This window comes from Hylobates moloch, unplaced genomic scaffold (assembly GCF_009828535.3).
Source record: "Hylobates moloch isolate HMO894 unplaced genomic scaffold, HMol_V3 SCAFFOLD_5, whole genome shotgun sequence".
In the NCBI taxonomy this organism is placed as follows: domain Eukaryota; kingdom Metazoa; phylum Chordata; class Mammalia; order Primates; family Hylobatidae; genus Hylobates; species Hylobates moloch.
Window position 1 is genome coordinate 31509280 of NW_026652280.1, and position 22115 is coordinate 31531394.

At 51.5% G+C, this 22115-nt stretch overlaps 1 protein-coding gene across 2 annotated transcripts in view; it reads left to right on the forward strand.

Annotated features, from left to right (window-relative positions):
- The window catches only part of ZBTB7C (zinc finger and BTB domain containing 7C), a 387518-nt gene that overhangs the window by 359131 nt on the left and 6272 nt on the right, over positions 1–22115 (forward strand). For both annotated transcript variants that reach the window (XM_058438382.1, XM_032152367.2), the window contains one exon: positions 13996–15219. In XM_058438382.1, the coding sequence (XP_058294365.1) occupies positions 13996–15219 (1224 nt within the window). The remainder of the gene's footprint in view (positions 1–13995; positions 15220–22115) is intronic.

Consider the following 22115-nt stretch of genomic DNA (forward strand, 5'->3'; position numbering starts at 1 on the left):
CTATATAATAATATTATAAGTAACTGTGCAATTAAGCCTGGAAATTGCAAGCTTCCAGTTTGTTCTTTCCCAGCCAAATGCCAGGCGGTTCTCGTGGTGGATGGCGTTTGCTTAGAAGAAAAGTGCAAGTTCTGAGGCAAATCTGAGGTTTGGCTTCCTTTGAAAAACACAGGCAGGGCCGGGATCTTTGAGGCCATCTGGCTGGACCTCGTCTCCAAATTGAGGTAGACAACAGCAGGGAGGCAGGAGTGTTTGTCGAGGGCTGAGGCATAACCAGGACATCTTACACCTGTGATGAGTCCTTGGCATGTGACTCTGTCCTCTTTCCTCCCACAGCTGCCACCCCCCACGGCGGCCCCTACCCGGCCAGATCCCACACGGAGGTCTGGGGTAGAGAAAGGCAGGGGAGTAGCCGTGAATAATGCAGAGCAGCTTCATGGGTCAGGAGATACAATCTCCTAACTGGTTCCCGCCGCCCTTCCCTCCCTGCTCCAGGACTGCTTCTTGCTGACACCTTCCTCAAATACAGGGCCAAGCAGATTCTTCTCCCATCCAGAACCTTCCGTGATTTCCTTCGCGGAAGGATTCCAATGCTCATGAGGCCCCTGCCTCACCGTCCCACCCACGCCCAAGACTCCCACATGGTCGGCTGCGGTGTTCCCTGCTCTGCTTCCCAGACTAGCCTGTCTCTAAACTCGTTGAACTTCTTTGAACCCAGCACCGCAAACTCCCTGGCATTCCTGTCTGCATGTGCCATCCTCACTCAGCCTCTGTGCCTTCCTTAGCACATGCTAATCCCTTTGCCAAAATGTTGTCCTTCCCCTGCCTCACATCCCTGGCTGCTTGGGGGCCTCACCTCCTTGGAGGAGTCCGCTTCCTGGGCCCAGCAGAGTCCCTGCCCTCTGACCCCAGGCACCCCATCTGCCTCCATGAACCAGCACTTAGCACTCATGTTAGGTCTTTACTGTCTCTCCCACTCTTCTGTGGCTTCTTAAGACCAGGAGCTCCATCTCTTTCATCCGTGTTTCTCCAGCACTTAGCTAAATGGGTAAATACTGCAGCAGCTGAGACAGTTGCAGACTGTTTAGGAAACCCGGAACCTGACTGCTTAGGTTCAAGCCTTGGCTCTACCTCAGTTTCCCTACTTGAAAAATGAGGTGATAATGATGACAGTAGCCACCTCATGCGGTTTTTGAGAGGATGAAATGAGAGAAATATAAATGCAAATGTAAATATAAATATAAATGTAAAATATTTAGGACAGCGACTGGTACCTAATGGGTACCCAGGGTACATCTCAGTGACCAGTTTGATTCAGTCAAAGGTGAAGGAATCTCAGAATTGGTCCTTCCATCACCTGTTTATTGTATCTCTGTCCAGCATACCTGAAGTCACCATTATGGGAGAATGAGTTGTGTTCCTGTCCATTCCCCCAACCCGTGCATGCAGGACCCGTGGGGTGTCTGTAATGAATCTGTGCACATTCTGCAGAAGCGGCCGCTCCCAACTCCATGCCCATTCTTGGCCACTGCAGGGGCGATGGGAAGACAGACATGGAAGCTGCCTCCTCACTTTTCTTCTGGGGCAGGCAGAAGGGACGCGTCAAGCACTCTTACCAACCTGTTGAGTCGTCATCACTCTACCCACTGTGGTCAAATAATAACCCCACCTTGACCTTGTAGAACACTCGTCATCTGAAAGTCCAACGTGTGTTCACACATATTTTCCCGTGTAACTTGGCAGGGTCCCAGAGAGACCTAAAGTGAAGGGGGTGGGAGGAGAAAGAGGGCAAAGTCAAGGTCACAGGAAACCCAAAGTGAGGTGCAGCAGCCCCAAGACATCTGAAGTCGATCTGTGCATGACCTCAGAATCCAAGGATCTATCCAGGAACCAAAATATTGACATGGATTAGTGTGTGGGCAGCAAGGGACATTCACAGCCACCTAGTCTTATATAAAAGAAGAAAGTGAAACTCAAATAGGGACCTGGCTGCTTCAAGGTCACATCATTAAGCAGTTGCAGAGCAGAGCTAGGATTTTAACTATAATTCCTCCCCCAGAGGGTTTTGGCCTGCTCTCTGCTGACCGCACACCTGGGTACTTCCCAGCCTTTGCTCCTCATGTTCCCGGCCTTTCTCTACTCCAACTATGGCCCCCTCACCTGGCATCTGCTTTCCTTTCTGCCCAGTGTAAAGTCCCCAGGGCCAGCAGCAATGGACTCAGATTCCAGAGACCTGCCCACAGCACTGGGAGCCCTTGGCACATGGGTAGAAGAGGCATGCAGACAGCACACTCAGAGGCTAGCCAGCTGTGCAGCACCTTAATGCCTTCTAGAACAGATGCCAAAATATCCCCAGGAAGGGTCAAAATATGGTACCACTTAGCCCAGTTATTCACACACAACCTCTTCAATAACTAGCAAAATCAACCATTTCCACTCTACTAGAGGAGATGGCCCCTTTGGGCAGAAATGCTACAAAGAGCAGTGCTCTCATGGGTTGATGCTTGTCCCACCCTTCCACCACAGCCCCACCCTCCAGGGAGCCATCCAACACCAGCAGGGGACATCTCCTGTGAAGGCAGCCTGAGGCCATTGGGAGTATGAAACTCAGTAACGCGTGGCCTAGTGCTGTTTATGGGAGACGAGTGATTTATTTTATTATCTAAATTTTCAGTGGTTTAATAAGGTTTAATAAGCCTCCCAAGAAGTTTTCTGGCTCAGGAAATCGCCTGTAATAAACACAAGTAGTAAATCCTTTATTTTGAACATGAAAGAGGTGTGCAGCTTTTCTTAAAAGAAAACAAGTCTCCCCCCGCTCCCCCCTAGTAAATAAAGGATGAAAAAATAATTAAAGAACAACAGCTTGAAGGGGCACCATTTGATTTGCCTGCTGCAGACTTCCATGGCCAACCCGGCCAGGGTGCCAGCCATCTGCAGTGGCGCCCCTCTCCATTGGTGTGTCCCACCAGCTCTTGACCCTACAGTTGCCCCCTAGCAAACTGAAACGAGCCCTCACTTTGTGACTGAGGCCAGGCAGCCCCATAGGGAACCCCCTTTTTCGGTCTTTCTTGCAAGTCCCCTGCATGGTACATTAGCAAAAGCAATGGCCTCGGGGAAGATGCGAGCACCCCCACTCTCATCCCATCACTTTGCTTTGTGACCTTAGCCTCACTTCACTTTAGTTTCCTCATCTGTCAAATAGGCATAATTCTGCCTGGCCTGCCACCAAAGAGGTGAAAGTGCTTTGAAAGGTAAAAGGCTCCAAGCCACCCCTTGGATGAGGGGATGAGGGCAGTGGTCCTGGCACATCCACTTCAGATTTCCCCAGAGGCCTCAGGCAGCCTGTACATAGAAGAAGGGGGTCCTCTAGGTGTGACTGAGCAGCTCTGACACTCATGTACCCCCAGCCTCAATCCCACACCCACTTCCATCCCCAAAGCCCAGGTGTGAGGCTTCCCCTCATTCTTCCTCACCCATCTGCCCATCCCATGGGCTACCCTCTTAGGTACCCTTCAAGTCCAGCCTAGAGAAGCCCACCCTGGCTTTTGCCCTACTCTAAACCTCTAGGGTGATCTTAGACCTTGTTCTGATAAAATCAAACCAATGCTGGTGTAGAGAAGATGGAGGAAGGGTTGAAGAAGTGGCGATGATGTTGGGGCTGGAGGTCAACAGGGGATACAGCCTCATACAGGGGGCAGAGCCTAGGTGACCAGCCAGGAGGTTTGGGACCTCTGTCACTTAGCCAGTTCTATGACCTTGGGCAAATCAGTTCACCAACAGGAGCTTAGGTTTCTCATCGGCAAAATGGGCAAAATAATTCCTTATGTACACAGGGATCCTAGGAAAACATATGAAGAAAAATGTCTGTGAGCAAGCTTTCCTGAAAGTAAAGCTCAACAGGCATGTGACATTGCTAACCCAGGGGGTTTCAGCAGAGAACCATGAAGCAGAGACTTGAGTGACTGGTTGCAGAAAAAAAACTCAGACCCTTAGATATAGGGGCAGAGAAAATCTGTCTATGACTGGGATGAGAACCCAGGGATGCCTGCTTCCTGGGTCTGGCCTCTTCTGGGCCCTCACTTGTCTTGTCAAGGGGGCTGGACATTGCAGGGAAAGAGGAGGGGGTGCACAATTGTGTGAGGTGGGAAGGGCCTGCATTCCAGCTGTAAAGGAACACCTGGATGGCCATTGCCCTTAGCAGTGGAAGAAAGCTCAGAGCAAATCGCACAGAAACCCTGAGGGGCTGAGTGGGCCAGGCTCAGCTGGGGACTGCGGGCTCCAGGCGTGTCCTGGCAGGGTGGCAGAGCAGGTGGGGCCGGCTTTACCTAGTGTGGGCGCTGTGCCTGGGGTGCTCGGGGCGGGCAGGGCACAGGCTAAAAGTTGAAGTAGCCCTGCCCAGCCTCCCAGCCCACATGTCTGGTTCCAGCCTCTGGGGCAGCCAAGGCCCAGGGGCATTGCAGGGCCAAGGGGTGTGACCACCTTGCTTGGGGAAACTGCCAAGGGCTGGGCGGGTGCGCCCAGCAGAGATCTAGGGCTGGCCAGCTGCTTGGGCCAGGTCTCCCACCCTTTATCTTACCCTAACCCACCACCCCTTTGTGGATTTCAGTGCCTACAGACCACGAGTAAAGACCTGCTCAAAGAACGCAGGTAGCCACTGTCCAACCTCATTCCCAGATCTGGAGAGGAAATCCACATCCCTTCTCACCCCGTGCAGCACACCTCCCACCCCCACCTCAGCCACTAATTCCACCAGGTGGCTGTGAAGCTCCAGGCCTGGGCATGGGAGGAGGTGGAGGCTGGAGACTGGGTGGGGACAGCTTCCGGGATAGTGGGAGTCAGCTGGCTGGGGCCAGCTTGCCCTGGGGATTTGGCAGATGGAACCACCATCCTGAGCCCAGATTTGCTGAGCTGAGCAGGATTCAGGGAGGCGCCGTACTTGTGGATCATAGCAATAGAATTGCACCAACAGTTCTATTCTTGAAGGGCAGGAAAGCAATGGGACTCAAGCAGAAATCCAGTTCCCACCCTGCTGTTTTCTAGCTGCGTGACTTGGAGCAGGTCATTTAGCCTCTCTGATTACCATAACAGGGATCATAATACCAGCAGAAGAATGAAATGAATTAATATAAGCACCTTATGAATGATAGGGCTCTGTTCAAATATCAGGTGTCCCCACGGCAGAGGGCTGGGGCCATCCCACTGCCTTTTGTGATTTCAAAGCTTTTTGTTTATTTGAACCAATCTCATTCATTCAGTGTCTACCCTGTTCCTACTTGCTGGCATCCTGGGAGTAATACAGAAATACAAGAAATAGACCCTGCCTTGAAGCAGGTCATCTTGCTGGGGGAATGGGACTTCCAAATAACCCGTGTGTGCCTGGAACCTCAGGCTGACTCATTCCACTCACATACCACTCAGCGAGATCCACGCAATTACTTCCCCATTTCCCAGATAAAGAAACTGAGGCAACAGAAGTATATAATTTGCCTACACCAGCACTTCATGTTCCTAGTAAAACTAAGACTAGAACACGAGTCCTTTACTAGCCAGGCAGCTTTGCACCTAGTTGGGGGCACTGTGGTCTAACAGAGGGGACACAGGCTTGGGCATTAACCTGTTTATGCAGAAGGTTGAGAATCTTTTTGTGACAAATCAGACCTTGGCGATGACCTTGAGCAGTAGGCTATAAATAACTCCCACAAGCTTAGTGTTCCAATAATGGAACACTAGGCATAAATGGGTTAAAACATCCTAGTTCTAATTCTAGCTCTGACACTGATTTGCCATGTGGCCTGGGGCATGGGCTTCATTCTGTGCCTAATTTTCTCATCTGTAAAATGGACGTAAAATTTGTACCAGCCTTGCCAAGCTCTTTGGGTTAGAAGTACCTGAGACAAGGAGGTATGAAAAAACCTTAGAAGATGGTGATGCTCTGAACACATGCCAGGGGAGAGCCCTGGGAGCCTGTAAGGACCCTTCTCAGAGAGTGTCTTCAATAGCGTAGATCTCTGCAAAACTGTGCAGAAAGCAAATTGGTTTCTGATATGGTCCCATCCCTGCGAAAACACCCATAAGATGTCTGCATCCTTCCTGGACTTCACAATTGCTAGCATTGGTTGAGCACTGACTACGTATCAGGAGGCAATTTGTGTGCATTACATCATTTGATCCTCATGGCAACTCATTGTACAGATGAGGAAACCGAGCTCAAGGAGGGTAATTACCAAGTCCCACAGGTCATAGGGCGGTGAAGCGAAGATGTCAGCCCAGGCTATCTGAGAGCGCAGACCTCACCCTCAACCTCCTCAGTCAACTCCAGGCACAGTGTCAGCGCCAGCTGAGGACAATTTGTTTGATCCCACTTGGGGAATCCAGGTTAAGCCTATTTTCAGAAGGGATTTAAAGCTTTCCAGATCCATTCCGGATTCAAATGATGTAGAGCATGTTCTTCCTGCCCCCTCTGCCCAACGAAATTCTTTCTACTCTTCACAGCTCAGACAAGGCCCCTGTTCCTAGAAGCCTTCCCTGACCTCCAGCCCACAGGGATCCGGTACCTTTCTGCCTATACCACTCATTTGCACTCCGTACTGAGCCCCTCCTTCCTCCTTAGTCACCTGGCAAGCTTGGGTCTCAGCCCCCTCTGCTCATCTCTCCAGGCTGGCTCTGATTAAACCCCTAGACTAAGAGTCAACCTCTGAGGGGAAGGGTCCAAATGCCCCTGTCCTTGAATTGGACTTTGCAGGGGGCAGCATGGTGAAGGGGAACAAATATGAGCTTTGGCATCAAATGCAGCTGGGTTCAAATCCTGGCTCAGACACTGGCTGGCTGGGTGGCAATGGGCAAGCTACCTGCCCTCTCCATACCTGTTTTTTTACCTGTAAATTGGAGGTGCTGATAAAAATCTGTATCTTTCAGAGTTGTGTTGCTTGAGAAAGGATTAGAGTTGTGATGACTGCCTTTTGTGATTTCAAAGCTTTTTGTTTATTTGAACCAATCTCATTCATTCAGTGTCTACCCTGTTCCTACTTGCTGGCATCCTGGGAGTAATACAGAAATACAAGAAATAGACCCTGCCTTGAAGCAGGTCATCTCGCTGGGGGAATGGGACTTCCAAATAACCCAAGTGTGCCTGGAACCTCAGGCTGACTCATTCCACTCACATACCACTCAGCGAGATCCACGCAATTACTTCCCCATTTCCCAGATAAAGAAACTGAGGCAGCAGAAGTATATAATTTGCCTACACCAGCACTTCATGTTCCTAGTAAAACTAAGACTAGAACACGAGTCCTTTACTAGCCAGGCAGCTTTGCACCTAGTTGGGGGCACTGTGGTCTAACAGAGGGGACACAGTGGCATTCAATAAATGGTAGCTATTATTGCAAAAGCTCACTAGCTTGCTGGCCCCTTGGTAGGGAGAGAGGGGAGCACAGTCTCTCTCTGCAAGGACAGATGCTCTCATTTTACAGTTGAACAAACTGAGGCCCAGAGAGGGAAGTGCCATTTTTTCAAACAGGGTTGCTTGGACCTACCTGGGTTCTAGAACCTTCCACTGAAGGCAGAGGCCCAGGGGATGTTCTCTGGAATAGTGGCCACATCTAAGAAGGTTTCAACCCCCCTGCATTCTTCTTTAACCTCTTCCATTTCTGAGCTCCTCTCTCCTCTTCCCATCTTTCTCCTTTATTTTTATCTCTGTATTTTTTTTCTAGCTCCTTCCTACCAAAGGTTCATACTTCACATCAAGCCTCTTCTAGCTGTTGAGTGTTTTGTTTTGTTTCTCATGTGTGTCTGTGTGTGTGTGTTGAATTTTTTTCCCTGTGCATGTTATTCTTGGAGACAGAACTGCCTTAGCTTAGATGATGGGAGGCAAAAGGATGGAAGGCATGGGGGCAGGGGCATGACATCCCCTTTGGGACACTGCTCTCTACTGGCCCACCAGGGCATGGGAATCTTAGGGTCACCAGGGAAGCTCCCAGCATGCAGGGTGGGGACACTTCTTCCCAAAAAGACAATGAAACAGCAAGTGGCAGCCCTCACCTCCTGACCACAGCTCACCGCTCCCACTCCCTGCCACTGAGGTTAGTCTCCTGCCTGGAAAAATAGCCTTGAGCTACCATGGTTACATCTGTTTCTCCAGGAATGGAACAAAGGCCACAAACCAAGGCACAGTGAGAAGTCACTGCTGGGAAAACCAGCTTTCAAGTCCAGGGTCACAGGGTGGATTCCCTCCCCATCGTCAGATCCACTTTGCACTTCTGGCTCCTCATGGTCATGATGTGTTATCAGATTTCTCGTAACCATCCTATCACATGATGAGACATAGAAGTCCAGAGAAGTGGAAGGGCCTCCCAAAGTCACACAGCTGTGGTTTCCTGATTCTGAATCGCAAGTAGACATTGCTCCCAAAGCACAGAAGATCCACACTTAGCATAGGACAACCACACGCCATTTCTCAGAGTGCTCAGAAGGTTATCACAGTGGGACACTGATCACCAACACGTGGACTAACGGGTTCCAGCTCTTCTGTTTTAAAAGGCAGAGTAAAGCTTAAGGAATGGTGGGAATTTTCCCTGAAAAGCATTTTAAAACATTTTCATCTCTAAAGGAATAAGCCCTTAGCAAGCAAGAAAACTTGGCTCTCCATAGAGAACTAATTTCCTGGGGTTTTACTGACTTTGGCTTTTTACTTAACAGTGGAAGGGTCGTTTCATTTACACACAGTCTTTTCAGATGAGAAGGCCCCTTTGAGGGTCAGGACCCTGCTACCTACAGGGTGGCTTTGTGAGAATTAGAAAAAGGTGTCACTTCCTCAATACATTTACTTCCATCTATCAAAACATTGTAATACACGGATTTTGTTAAGGTGAGACATTTAACTGCCATCTGCCAGAAAATTATGATAAATATCACAAATCTATAATGTCTGTGAAATAATGTCCCTGGATTATTATCTATTACTGCATAACAACACAAAAATGTAGTGGCTTAAAATGAGAATAAACATTTATTGCCTCATAGTTTCTGTGGATCAGGAATTTGGGTGATGCTCAACTGAGCAGTCCTGGTTCAGTGTCTTTCATGAGGTTGCAATCAAGATGTCAGCCAGGGCTGCTGTCATCAGAAGGCCTGACTGGGGATGGAGGATCCACTCTCAAGGTGGCTCACCCATTCAACTAGCAAGTTGGCATTGGCTGTTGGCAGAAGGCCTCAATCCTCTGCCATGGGGACCTCTCCCTAGGGCTGCTTGAGCAACCTCACAACATGGCAGCTAAGGACAGCCCTTGCCATAGACCTTGCACTAACTTTGTGTCAGGACTGTGCTAAGCATTTAATAATATGATCTGCCCTCAAGCAGCTTACAATCTAGCAGAGACACCAATCATTACAGTTCAAGGCAGAGTCAAATGACAAGAATCAGGAGACCGAAGGCTTTAGAGATGGAGCCTCTGAATTGAGGGATGGGGAAAGGGTTGTCTAAGTGAGACCTTGAAGTGTGTGGATGGGATGTGGACCCCCAGAAGTGCGAGATCAGTTGTACTCTCCAGCCGAGAGTTCAGCATGAACAAAGGCATGGCAGCTGAGAACAGGGTGTATGTTTAGGGATTGGAGAGTAGGGGCTCCAAAGGTACATTTGGGGCACATTGGAGGGGAGCGTTGTGGTCACTCAGTCCATCCGGGTGACCACCCACTCAGCTGTGCTCAGAAAGTGGGATGGGAAAGGCTGATTGAACCACAGCTCTATTTTCTCCTCTCCCCTTCTCTTCTTACCCCTGGCAGAGCTTTGCCAAAACCACCACCAAAACTTACACAGAGTAGGGGAGGCTATCTGGGGATGGAGCAAGGGAGAGGACCCCTCACCAACACTATGAGAAAGGCAGTATCCTGGGGCTGGGGTGGTCTCCACATTCCAGCCCCTGAGGCTGGCCAAGCCTGCCTGGAGGGCTCCAGTCTGCCCTGCCGGCCCTTGCCTGCTTGGCTGTCCCTGGAGGGCAGGGCCACCCAAATCCTTCCCTCACCTCCACCACAAAGGCCTCCCTAAGCACCTCTGAACCTGCAGTCTGGGCCACTCATTAGGTGTTAGCAGAGACTACTGTCCTTTCTTGGTTACTTTTGTGATCAGAGGCAGGAGCTGCAGTTGGCTGTGGTTGGGAGCATGGCCTGGGGAGCCAGACGCAGGCTCAGGTCTCTGTGCCCTCACTCATCCTCTGTGCATCAGCTCTTAGTGGCTTCATTTCCCTCATCTGTAAAATGGGAATGATGGTAACAATAGGAGCTAAATGCGTTATTGTGAGGACTGAGTAAGCCTAAGGGCAGATGGCAGTCCTGACTCCTCGTTGGGAAACCCATTGTGTAGGGAGGGCATTTAACCTGAAGAGAGAAGGTGCCTGCTTGGCCTGCCCTATCCTCCCAGTTCGTTTCATGGGTCCTGAGTATCTGAAGCAAAGAGCTTGGGGCCAAGGAGGTAGGACAGGTATCTGATGGGTCCCCCTTGCTCACTGCACAGATGCTCACACCACACCTGACTCTGAGCATCCAAAACTAAATGTAGCTCAGACTTGAGGCCTCCCCTCTGATCCAGGCCTCCGGGGGCTGCTTGCTGGCCCCCAGCCCAGCTGCCCAAAGGCAGCCTTCTTGGGGCATGGCAGCCCCAAAGGAGCCCGCCGGCCTGCAGCCACGCAGGCTTCCCTGGTTTCCTAAGCCCTCTGTGTTGCCTTGGGTGCCCACCACTACAGTGGGGAACCAGGGAAAGGAGGAAGTCACTAGGAGCTTCTCTCCTCATCCAGCATGGGAGGATGTGGAGATGTAGGAGGTGGCCTCAGAGCTCTCTCTGCAGCACAGCCCATTGAAGCCTCAGCCTGGGGACACCCTCCCTGGTCAGAGAGAAGGAGGGGTGTCCATCAGCTAATCCTACACAGGCCCCTGGAGGGATCTGGGTGGATATGGTCCATCTGAGCCCCCAGAGAAATGCAGAAGTGGAATGGTTTGTCAATAGACAAGAACCATGTTCAACGGGGCCACTCAGAACAGAACCTGGCCCCTCAGACCAAGGGCACCTTGGTAGGGCTGCCCACTTTATGCCACTGTTCCCACAGCCTGGTAGACTGTTCTCCACATCCTCCCATGCTGGATCCTTCTCCTCTTCTAGTTCTCTGCTCAAATGATGCTTCCTCAAGGAAGCCTCTCCTGTTCACCCTGGGTAAAGCGCCCCCCTCCTCTCCTCCCTTACAGCTCTGTGGTAGATAGCTGGATGAGAGATGGAGAGAAGCGAGGAGATTGATTAGTGGCTTTAGGTTGTTTCCTGTCATTTGCTTTTCTTAAACTTTTTCTTTCGAGATACTTATCACTTCAGCTACCGTTGTAAGAGATGATACAGAGACATCTCATGTACCCTTTACACAGTTTTCTCCAATGGTAACATCTTGCAAAACCATAGTACAATATCAACCAGGGTATGAACACTGATATAATCAATATACAGAACATTTCCATCACCACAAGTATCCCTCCTGTTGCCCTTTTATAGCCACACCCACTTCCCTCCCACCACCACCACCACCTTAGTCCCTGGCAACCCTCATCTATTCTCCATTTCTATAACTTTATCATCTCAAGAATGTTATATAAATGGAATCATGCAATATCTAACCCGTTGGGATTGGCTTTTTTTCACTCAGCGTAACTCCCTGGAGATTCATCAAGGCAGTTGCACATATTGAGAATTCACTCCTTTTTATTGCCGAATAGTATTCCCTGGCATGGACGTACCACAATGTTTAGCCACACCCCTTTGAAGGATATCTAGGTTATTTCCAGTTACTCACTATCATGCATAAAGTGGCCATGAACATTTGTGTATGAGTTTTTCGTGGACATAAGGTTTCATTTCTCTGGGGTAGATGCTGAAGAATTGAATTGCTGGGTCATATGGAAGTTGCATATTTAGTTTTTTAAGATCTGCCAAATCATTTTCTAGAATAGCTGTACCATTCTACATTCCCACCAGCAATATATGAGTGATCCTTTTCTCCACATCCTCACCAGCATTCGGTGTTGTCAGTATTTTTTTATTTTAGCCACTATCCTATGTATGTAGTGATATCTTATGATAGTTTTAATTTGAATTTCCCTAATGGCTCGTGATATTGAACATCTTTTCAGATAAGATGGCTTATCTGCCATCTGTATACTCTGTTTGGTGAATCTTGCTGTACATTTTTTTCACAGTTATGTTCCTCTAAGCTCTGTTAGAGCAGAGGCCTTCTTGATTTGTTATCTGTGCATCCCCAGAGTACAGTACAGAGCCTGGCACAGGGAGACTACCCAATAATATTTAGAGAATGAATGCATAGACTGCCAGGGTCTCTGGCCCTTTTAAAGATGAGAAGGTGGGAAAGCAGTGAGGCCTTAGCTCTGGGAAGCCTCCTGAGCACCTGGCCAGTGGGATTGCTTAGGGAAGGCCCATGGTGGAGAAGAAGGTGAGGGCAGGGGAGGGGCACCCAGCATCCTCCATGCCTGCTGCCTCCCCAGTGCCTCCAGGCCCCACTCACACTTTATGAGCGGCACTTCTCACTCCTCCCCTCCCCCTGCCTCTGCCTTCCCAGGGCAGAAACATCCAGAAGATAAATGCGTAAGGATCTCCAGAACTCTTCCCACTGGAGCGTGGGGCTTTAGGATTTGTTTTCCTTTTTGTTTTCTCCCCACTTTATTTGTACCAAGATAAGGGCCAGGGCTTTGCTAGGATTTATCTAGATGGGCCATATTGAAGCTTTGCTGTAATAGAAGAGCCCTATGAAGCTTGTCCAGCCCACCTTATTTTATTGTTGTTGTTGTTCTGTTTTGTTGTTTTGTTTTAGGCTTTTAGCAGCCTGAAGCCATGGTTTTTAGTTTCTGTCTCTAGTGATAAGTGGAAAAGAGGGATGAGGAAGGGGTTTTACTGGCCCAACCAGTAACAGAAACTAACAACCCATGACTGTATTCTCTCCTTGGACGCCCCTACCTGCCCTGGCAGATGCCACATTTTGTCCCAGTTGACTATGTTCACCTGGGCTGTGAGCTGTGCTTCCTGAAAGGAAGGGATGCCAGTTGTCCCCTGTCGTGCCCTGCTTTCTTCTAGTGGCTGCCACTGGCCATACTTTATGTATAACATATATAATGATAAGGTGTCTCAGAAGACGCTTCTCACCACAGGGGTTGATATTTTCATGAGGCTAACAGAATTTAGACATGAAAAATTAACTAACAAACAATGTACTTGAATTTATATTTATATTGCATTATATTTATATTGAATATTGCATTTATATTTGTATCGAATTTAAATATTTATAGGTGAAATCGCTCTCAGATATACACACATAGGAAGTTAGTTTTTTTTTTTAAAAAAAAAAGGATCAAGATTTACAAATGGAAGGAAACTTCAACTACAAGGAACGAGTAAGGTCAGGAAGCAAACCATACCACAAGGCCGCCATTTACTTGCTGAAAATGGGCCACGAAATTTGTTTTAAGCTTCCTAGTAGCCAGTGCAAAGTGTAAGTCTGTTACAGAATCAGAGGATTTGTGAGACAAATCAGAGCATCTTCTCAGCAGAAGCACTGAGAGGTCCTTGCCCCATAGAGGTGGGTCCTGTTCCTGTAGCCGAGGCAACAGCTGGGCTTATGTGGCTTTTCATCCTGCAGTTGTATTCTGCAACTGCATGTTGGCAAAGTGGAAATCAGTAAGACCAAGCCTGAGAGAAGGCTTGCAGCCTTTGGTGAGTAGCTGACACCAGCTGCCCAGTGAGAAGCCTATCTCTAAGAGTCTTAGGGGTCCAGAGAAAAGCCCCAGCTTGCTGTGAATTGCAGGTGAGATTTGGCAAGGCTAAGAGGTAGGAGGACTGGCCTTGCAGTGGACAGGGAGCCCTTATGCCAAGGAGATGGCTCAGAGTCCTAGAGCTGAGACCCCTCCTGGGGCCACGCTCACTAACCCAGTCTTCTTCTCTGTGTCTCTCTGCAGGGCTCTGGCTGAGAACATGGCCAATGACATTGACGAGCTCATTGGCATTCCCTTCCCCAATCACAGCAGTGAGGTCCTGTGCAGCCTCAATGAGCAGCGGCACGATGGCCTGCTGTGTGACGTGCTCCTGGTGGTGCAGGAGCAGGAGTATCGGACCCACCGCTCCGTCCTGGCTGCCTGCAGCAAGTACTTCAAGAAGCTTTTCACAGCCGGCACCCTAGCTAGCCAGCCCTACGTCTACGAGATCGACTTTGTCCAGCCTGAGGCTCTGGCTGCTATCCTGGAGTTCGCCTACACCTCCACGCTCACCATCACCGCCGGCAACGTCAAGCACATCCTCAACGCAGCCAGGATGCTGGAGATCCAGTGCATCGTGAACGTGTGCCTGGAGATCATGGAGCCTGGGGGGGACGGGGGTGAGGAGGACGACAAGGAGGACGATGACGACGATGAAGATGATGATGAGGAGGAGGACGAAGAGGAGGAGGAGGAAGAAGAGGAGGATGACGATGATGACACAGAGGACTTTGCTGACCAAGAAAACTTGCCTGACCCCCAGGACATCAGCTGCCACCAAAGCCCTTCCAAGACGGACCATCTCACAGAGAAGGCCTATTCAGACACCCCCAGGGACTTCCCTGACTCCTTCCAGGCTGGCAGTCCTGGCCATCTGGGGGTGATCCGGGACTTCTCCATCGAATCTCTGCTGAGGGAGAACCTGTACCCCAAGGCCAACATCCCCGACAGGAGACCCTCCTTGTCTCCATTCGCCCCGGACTTCTTCCCACACCTCTGGCCAGGGGACTTCGGTGCCTTTGCCCAGCTGCCTGAGCAGCCCATGGACAGTGGGCCACTGGATCTAGTCATCAAGAATCGGAAGATCAAGGAGGAGGAGAAGGAGGAGCTGCCCCCACCCCCACCGCCACCCTTCCCTAATGACTTCTTCAAGGACATGTTCCCTGACCTGCCGGGGGGGCCTCTGGGACCCATCAAGGCAGAGAACGACTACGGTGCCTATCTCAACTTCCTGAGTGCCACCCACCTGGGAGGCCTCTTCCCACCCTGGCCCCTGGTGGAAGAGCGCAAGCTGAAGCCCAAGGCCTCTCAGCAGTGCCCCATCTGCCACAAAGTCATCATGGGGGCCGGGAAGCTGCCACGGCACATGAGGACCCATACCGGGGAGAAGCCATACATGTGCACCATCTGCGAGGTCCGCTTCACCAGGTGCGCATGGCAGCCCTCGGGTGCAGGGGATGGGGCCAGAGGCCATGGGGGACAGCAGAGTTGGGCAGGGAGGCTGGGGATGGAGACAGAGACCCAGATAGATCCCAGACACATTCAGGCTCGTGGCTAGCAGGGGTGCTAGGCATCACCTGGTGCTGTGACTTTCAAACCATTTTTAGGGGCTGCAGTATTTTCTCAGATACAATATTAGGTGGGAGCCCATGACATGAGGCAGGTGAGAGCAGGGCTGTTCTGGCTGGGAAGGAAGTGAGGCGCCTCAAGCACCTTGGTTGCTTGGCTTCCTCTACTCCTTCCAGCTGTAAATTCGTGGAACCCAGTTTGAATGGATGGCACTCCCCGGATGGAGTGCCGCCCCTTCGTTTGATTTGGAGAAGCAGCCACTGACCTTTATTAAGTATGTTCTGCATGCCAGGGGCCGTCCTAGGCACCTTAAATACACGCTTACCACAGCCAGGCCCTGGGAAGATGAGGAGACATGGTTGACTTTGTTTACGACACATCTCCCAGCGGCCAGCTGACCACGCATGTGTGCAGCTGGAAAATGGCAGAGCTGGGACTGGAATCTCAGCCTCTGTGTAACAGCAAAGTCTGTGACCCGTAGACTGCAGAGATGCCTGTAGGTCCTTTCAATCATTTTGGGGTCAGACCTAAAGGCTGGGCCTCTTTTTATGGTCTCCTCTTTGCCTTTCCATTTGAGGAAGTGGGACAACTTTATGCTGTTATAAAATTTGAAATTTGAAATCAATACATTATAAACCTTTCATCTTTCATAGACTCTGTCCCATTCAGCAAACGTATGTTATATGCCTACTCTGCACAGCAACTTTTGCAGTCAAAACTGATTGGCGGGTTGACGTGGGGTCAGATCGGCCCACTGCCAGCTTTGGATAGGCCTCACTTTTGGAAAATACGGCCCGTTGGTGCTATCTGTAGTTCCTGGTGTGAGGCTGATCTTCTCAGCCATGTCCACAGGTGGGGAGGGCTCTGGTGGGTGGCCTGGCATCAGGGTTTGGTCATTTCAGTGTATCCTGTGTGTAAAGAGCCTGGCAATGCCTGCCCTGTGACCATGACTTACTAGACTAGGTCCCTTCCCCACACTGCCACTGTCCCTCTCAAAGAACTCACCTTGAGAGACCCACACTTATTCCAGTGGCGCTGCTGCTGCCCCATTTCCTCTTGGAGATGTATCTTTGGGAATTGCTGGCAGCTCATTCTTTTGATTTTCCTCAGTGGGCCCAAAGCTTTGGCCCGAGGACACAGTGCAAGGTTGTGAATGAGACTGGATATCAAATCAGGGCCTATGCTTTTCCAGGAAAAAAGATGAGTCCTCTAAAGTCATGAGACCTGTTCTTCTGGGTTGCTTGGAAACTCTACTGGAAGTTGCCAGAGAAGAGTTTCAGAAATCCGTTCAGGTGACACTGGTGTGGCTGAAATAGCTCTGCAGGCTCCTCAGGGGACTGCTTTGAAGGACAACACTGATTATTTCCAAGGTGGTCTTGGGGTCCTGCTCACAGCTGCTTCTGTGAGGGGAACCCCAGACAGCATCTGTCCCAGATGCTTCCAGTGACAGTGGAGGGAGAATCTGCAGGAGCAGATGGGCAGGGCCTCACAGACCCAGGATGTGTCCCCTTGCCCTTAGCAGTGAGCTAAGCCAGCCACCCGGCAATGCTGACGGCAGGGCGCCCTGATCCTGTTACTCCCCAGAGCAGACGGACCCAAGGTTCCCGAGATTCACCTCCCCTTGGATGTCCCTCAGTGACAGCCCTGCCACCCCAATGCCACTGTGGGTGATGCTGCCCCCTGCCTCCTCCTGAATTCACCTTAGCCCCACAGAACGAGGCAGAACACCTGAACAGGGCTTGGCAAAAGCACAGGAATACCGAGGGAGATAAGCCAGAGCACCATGGGAAAGCCAGATTCAAGTATAGCTCACCCATCTTCACGGGGGGCCTGGCTTCAGCCCGAGAGTCTCAGCCCCTGCATAAGGGGTTAAGGATGCCAGGAAGCTCTTCACAGGCCAGATCAGGAAAGCCAGCCATGTTATCAGCCTGGAGCGCCCTCTCCTGCCAACACAGGCTCTACCTCCCTAACTGCCCATGCCTGTCCCCTTGGCAGATGGCTAACAGGAGCACCTCTCCCTTCAGGGGAGACCGAGGCTGGTGACTCCAATTCCAAAAGGATCTGTGTCTCAGGTTATCACACGGTGGCCCTGCTGGCACCCTGAGCCCCCATCTCCCTTCTTCCCCACTCCCTTTCCTCTGAGCCTTCCCCACACACAGCCTTCTGTGAGGTCCACGCCAGGTCTGGACAGTCTGTGCACCCTATTTTAAGGGAAGGTTTTAACCTTGCGTAGTCACTGCAGACAGACTTCTCACCCTCTGGACCCTGGGACATTCTCTGGGAGTGGGTGTCCTGGTTTGGGCAGCAGTGCTATGTTGTATAGGAGGGTGACATTCCAGGTTCCTCCCTCCCAGCACATTCCTGATGGTCACTTGGGGTGGCCTCTCTGTCTGCAGTCCCCACTCCCAACCAGATAGGCAGTGGGGCAGCTCTGGTCATCCAGCCATCTGGCCTTGGGTTACTCCTGCTCCAGAATGACGGCCATCTGGCCCCAGGCCTGTCTCCAGCTGAAGCCGCTGCATTCCAGCCCCCTCAGCACCCCCACCACTTGTTCCCACTGGGCTCTGACCCTCCCGAAAAAAGATAAGACAAGCTCTTGGGTCCCTCTCTTCCCAGGAGGAGAGAAACCCCGAGCTGGGGGAAGGCGGAGTGGAGGAGATGGCTCCAGCCTGCCTCACTTCAGAGGCTTTATTGCTCACTGTGGGCTGTGGCTGTCCTTGTGGGACACTCCCCACTCTCCTCCCCTTCACATTCTTCAGAATCACTGGGCCTTTGCTTCTCACCCCGTCTCTGGAACTGCCCAGCAAGGATTCTTTTCTGTGCTTGAAGAGCCCCAAGCGTGGTCTGTCCAGGTTGAGGTTTTCCTGTAATTCTCCCTGCGGCCAAGGCTCCCTGCAGCCTTTCCACGGGGACCTTATTTTTGGCTGAATTCCCCGACGCGATTCCTAACACCTGCCCCTTCCACCTGGAAGCTCTTCAGCAGCCACTTAGAGCGGCAACGGCTGCCTCATTGACATAGAATTCCCAGACTCCCTTCCAAGGCCACGCCACTTCCTGAGACTGGGCCCTGTCGTGTCCCTCTTGTCCCTGCAGCAAGGACCCAGACATGCTGCCCTCAGGTCCTCCTCTCGGACATGATTTCCCCTTCTGGAACCCGAGTCTTTCCTTCATCACAGCTGAGCTTCTGCCCTGGCAAAGCCCCATTTCCTCCCTCCTTGATGTTGGGAAGAGCTCAGGGTCCTGTGACACCCTCCCCACCCCACCCATGGGGTGCTGGAAAGGCCTGCCCTTCCCCTGCATGGTAGCCCTTCAGCCCAGGCTCTGAGTCACAGCCTCCCAGATGCCAGCTCCCAGAATGTCCACACCCCACGGGGATGTACTAATGACCTCAGCAGCCACAACCAAGGGGGAGGACATGGGAATCCTTCCAGCAGAGCCCCTCCACCCCTAAGGCCCTGCCTGCTTCTGTCATTCTGTGGGTCTAGAGAGGAGGGACAGAGGCCGCCCCACAATGGTATTGTCTGTTCTTTGGTGTCAGGAACCTCACCTCTGAGGCAGCTCTAGATTTCAGCCAGTCCCACCAGGTGTCCCACCACTGATCTGTTCCAAATACGAAATCTCCCTAGGCTGGGCCTCAAAGGTATCAACCAAGCTGTTTCTTTGGCCCCATGCTGTCCCTTCCTAGGTCTGGTCACCCAATCACCACTTGGGCTCCCTCTGCCTGTGCACTCCCTTGGTTTAGTTCAAAGACACTGTTTTCCTCCTGGGGAAGGCTCGTGCCTGTGCTGGCCAGAGAGGCAGCTCCTGTCCCTTTCAGATCTGACTTGGGACACAGAAACAGCTCCAGGTCATAGGGCAGAGGCACTCTGGACCAAGATTACCTCAGATCCTCTTCATCAGGAGTCCCTTCCCTTCTCTTCCCAGAAAGTCTGGAAGCCAGGAGCCAAAGGTTAGGATGGCAGGGTTCGGCCAGAGGTGACGCCTAGGATGGGCCTAGAAGAACAGGGAGCATGTGATCTCAGGAAGATAAAGCATTTGTCTTCATGCATAGGGACACTGCTGTGCTTGGTGGGTATTTTCCCTGCCCAAAGACATCCCAGGTGGCCCCCCGCACACCTTTTTGCCCCATCTTCAGCCATCACTGCCAACTGGGCCTGGCCCTGGGCCCTGTGAAAGCCTCTGCGTCTTCCGCCTCTTAATTCCCACCACATGGGTCCTTGATTGCACACCATAGAGACTCGCCCCCTGCCTCCCCTAGACCTTCTGTTAGGAGCTCCTAAAGAGCATGGCTGGCTGGTCTCCCTCCTGGAGCCCCTGCATCCTGTCACAGCCTGGCTCCCAGAGATGCGCCAGCCATGCCTGATGGGGACAGTAGTGAAGGCAAGAAACTGCAAAATGAGAATAGACTGGCCCAGAGGCAGCAGAGGTCCCATGGAGCACACCGTCCTGGGCAGGGATGGATGACCTCTGCACCACAGTCACGCTGACAAGGCATGCTTTCCAGTTCCACTGAACCCCGAAGGCTGTGCCTTTTAGTTTCCACGTGCCTCCTCCAGTGCCAGCCGAATGCTGACCACCTCTGTGCCCTCACAGCTGCTTGCTCTCCAGACAAGCCAGCAGCCTGCCTTTTGTCTTCCCTCTATTTTCTTTGTAGTCCTCCCACTCCTGGCAGCTCTGGGAACCCTATTAAGATAATGTAATGGCATTAGCAGTGGTAGCAGGAAGAGTGTGTCTCAAACCATCGGGTTACAAGAAGTCCGGGTAGAGGCTGCTGGGAAAGCATTATCCTGATTGGGAGCCTTTCTGGAGGCCACAGACCTCAGGCCAAGGCCCCGCAGCCCTTTTCTTTGATTCTGGGAATGAGCTCATGAGGATTCACACGACTTCCCTGACGATGAGCTCCCCAGGCTGGAAGGGGGCATGTAGACCGAGGCTTGGGTGCATATGTCCTTGGCTGTCCCTGATGCAGAGAGATGGAACGAGATGGCAGACAAGGGGACCAGGGCCAGAGGGGAGCATGTCGGATTTGTAGTCGGAGAGTTCTGAAATTGGCCCCGCTAGTCAGTCACCAAACGCACAGTGAGCCTCCTCTCTATCTACGTTCAGTGTTGTGTGTTGTGCAGAGTACGAAAGAGCATCCCACAGGTTCTCATCAAAGCAGGTACCAGAACCCTCCGTGCCACGTGCAGGGAGGAGTGCTGGGAGGAGGAGGGCTGGAAGGAGGAGGGCTGGGAGGAGGAGGGCTGGGAGGAAGGGGCACCCTGTCTCTGGGCTTGGCCTTCTGGGAGGGCCCTAAGGATGAAGCATCGGTATCCAAGCACAAGACATGCACACACGGGGAAGGAGCTAGGGTTTACCGGGCATCCACCCTGTAATGTGGTGGGCTGTGCACTGGGGGACCGGCAGTCCAGTTCATACCTGCAGGTGTTCAAGGATGCAGAGTTGCCCAGAGTGTGGGGCAGCATACCATGGGGGGCAGGAAGGAAGCTGGCAGAGGAGATGGCAGTGAGCTTGTAAAGAGCCCAGAAAGCCATGCTAAGGGGTAAGTGAGCACACAGGCCATTGGACAAGGGGGCCTTGGGAAATTTTAAGTGGAACTGCCAGACCTCCATTCCTACAGAGAAGTAACTAAGAGCTCAGCTCCTGAGATTCCAGCTAGAACATATTCCAGCTAAACTCATGCTGCTTCCACAGGCAGATTGAACATGTGAAGGAGCAAGGAAGCCAGCCAGCCAGACTCCAGAAGGAGATTTGGCGAAGCCCATTACCCAGATGCATACACTCATGGAGCACTAGAGGCCCCAAGGATGCAGCCCAACCCGCATTTTAGAGATCAGGAAACTAAGGCCCAGACCAGGGAAGGGAACTGATCCAGTTCTTGGAACGTGGCCGGCACCACCTCCAGCTCCAATGCACATCACAGTATCCACAGGAAAGGTCAGTGTAAAGAAGGAAGCTGTGTGGCCCTAGAACACCATTCCCTCTTTGGTCCTTTCTTTCCTTATCTTGGAAGTAATTAGATCAGTGTTTTCAAGGTCCTGAGAAGTACACTGCTAATAGTGTAGCTTACTGGGCCCACTGACTCAGACCATGAATCAGAATGTGGTAAAGTATGCCTGGTAAACTAGATGATCCTCTGAAGTTTTTTCCAGAACTGGCTTATGAGCTTTGCCTACTCTTCCCACCCCTTGCCCCCATTCCCACAAATGTCTCCATTAGGGAAAGCTCCCACCCAGGGCCGAGTTCCTCCCATTGGCATACCCCAGTCTTCTGGCCTCAGAGGCAGAAAGCTGGCTACTGGTGCCCTCTCTTGATTGTTCTGGTCTGCCCTTTCTGCAGCAGTCCTCGTAGGCCTCAGGTTGGGAGTCCCTGCTATGAAAATCCATCCTTTCTCATCCCCAGAATAGCTTACAAACAAACCACAGCCAGGTAGCCCCCCAGGTTCCTTTGCTCCTCACCAGCTGTATACCTTTGGGAAGCTCTTAACTTCTTTGAGCCTCCTTTCTGCCTGTGTCCAAGTGAGGAAGTTACACCAAGTGTGTTGAATCTAGCTCACGCAAACCCAGATTCTCTCCATCTGCCCTGGACAATGGGGAGTGATGTCTGGTCCTAGGTTTAGCTCTGCACAGAGAGGTTAAATAACTTGCCTAAAGCCACCCAGCAAGTTGGTGGTGGGTCTGAAGCTGCAACAAGGACTCCCAGACTCCTGGAGGGGCCCTACCTCTATACCATATGCCTCTGAATAATGAATTCCC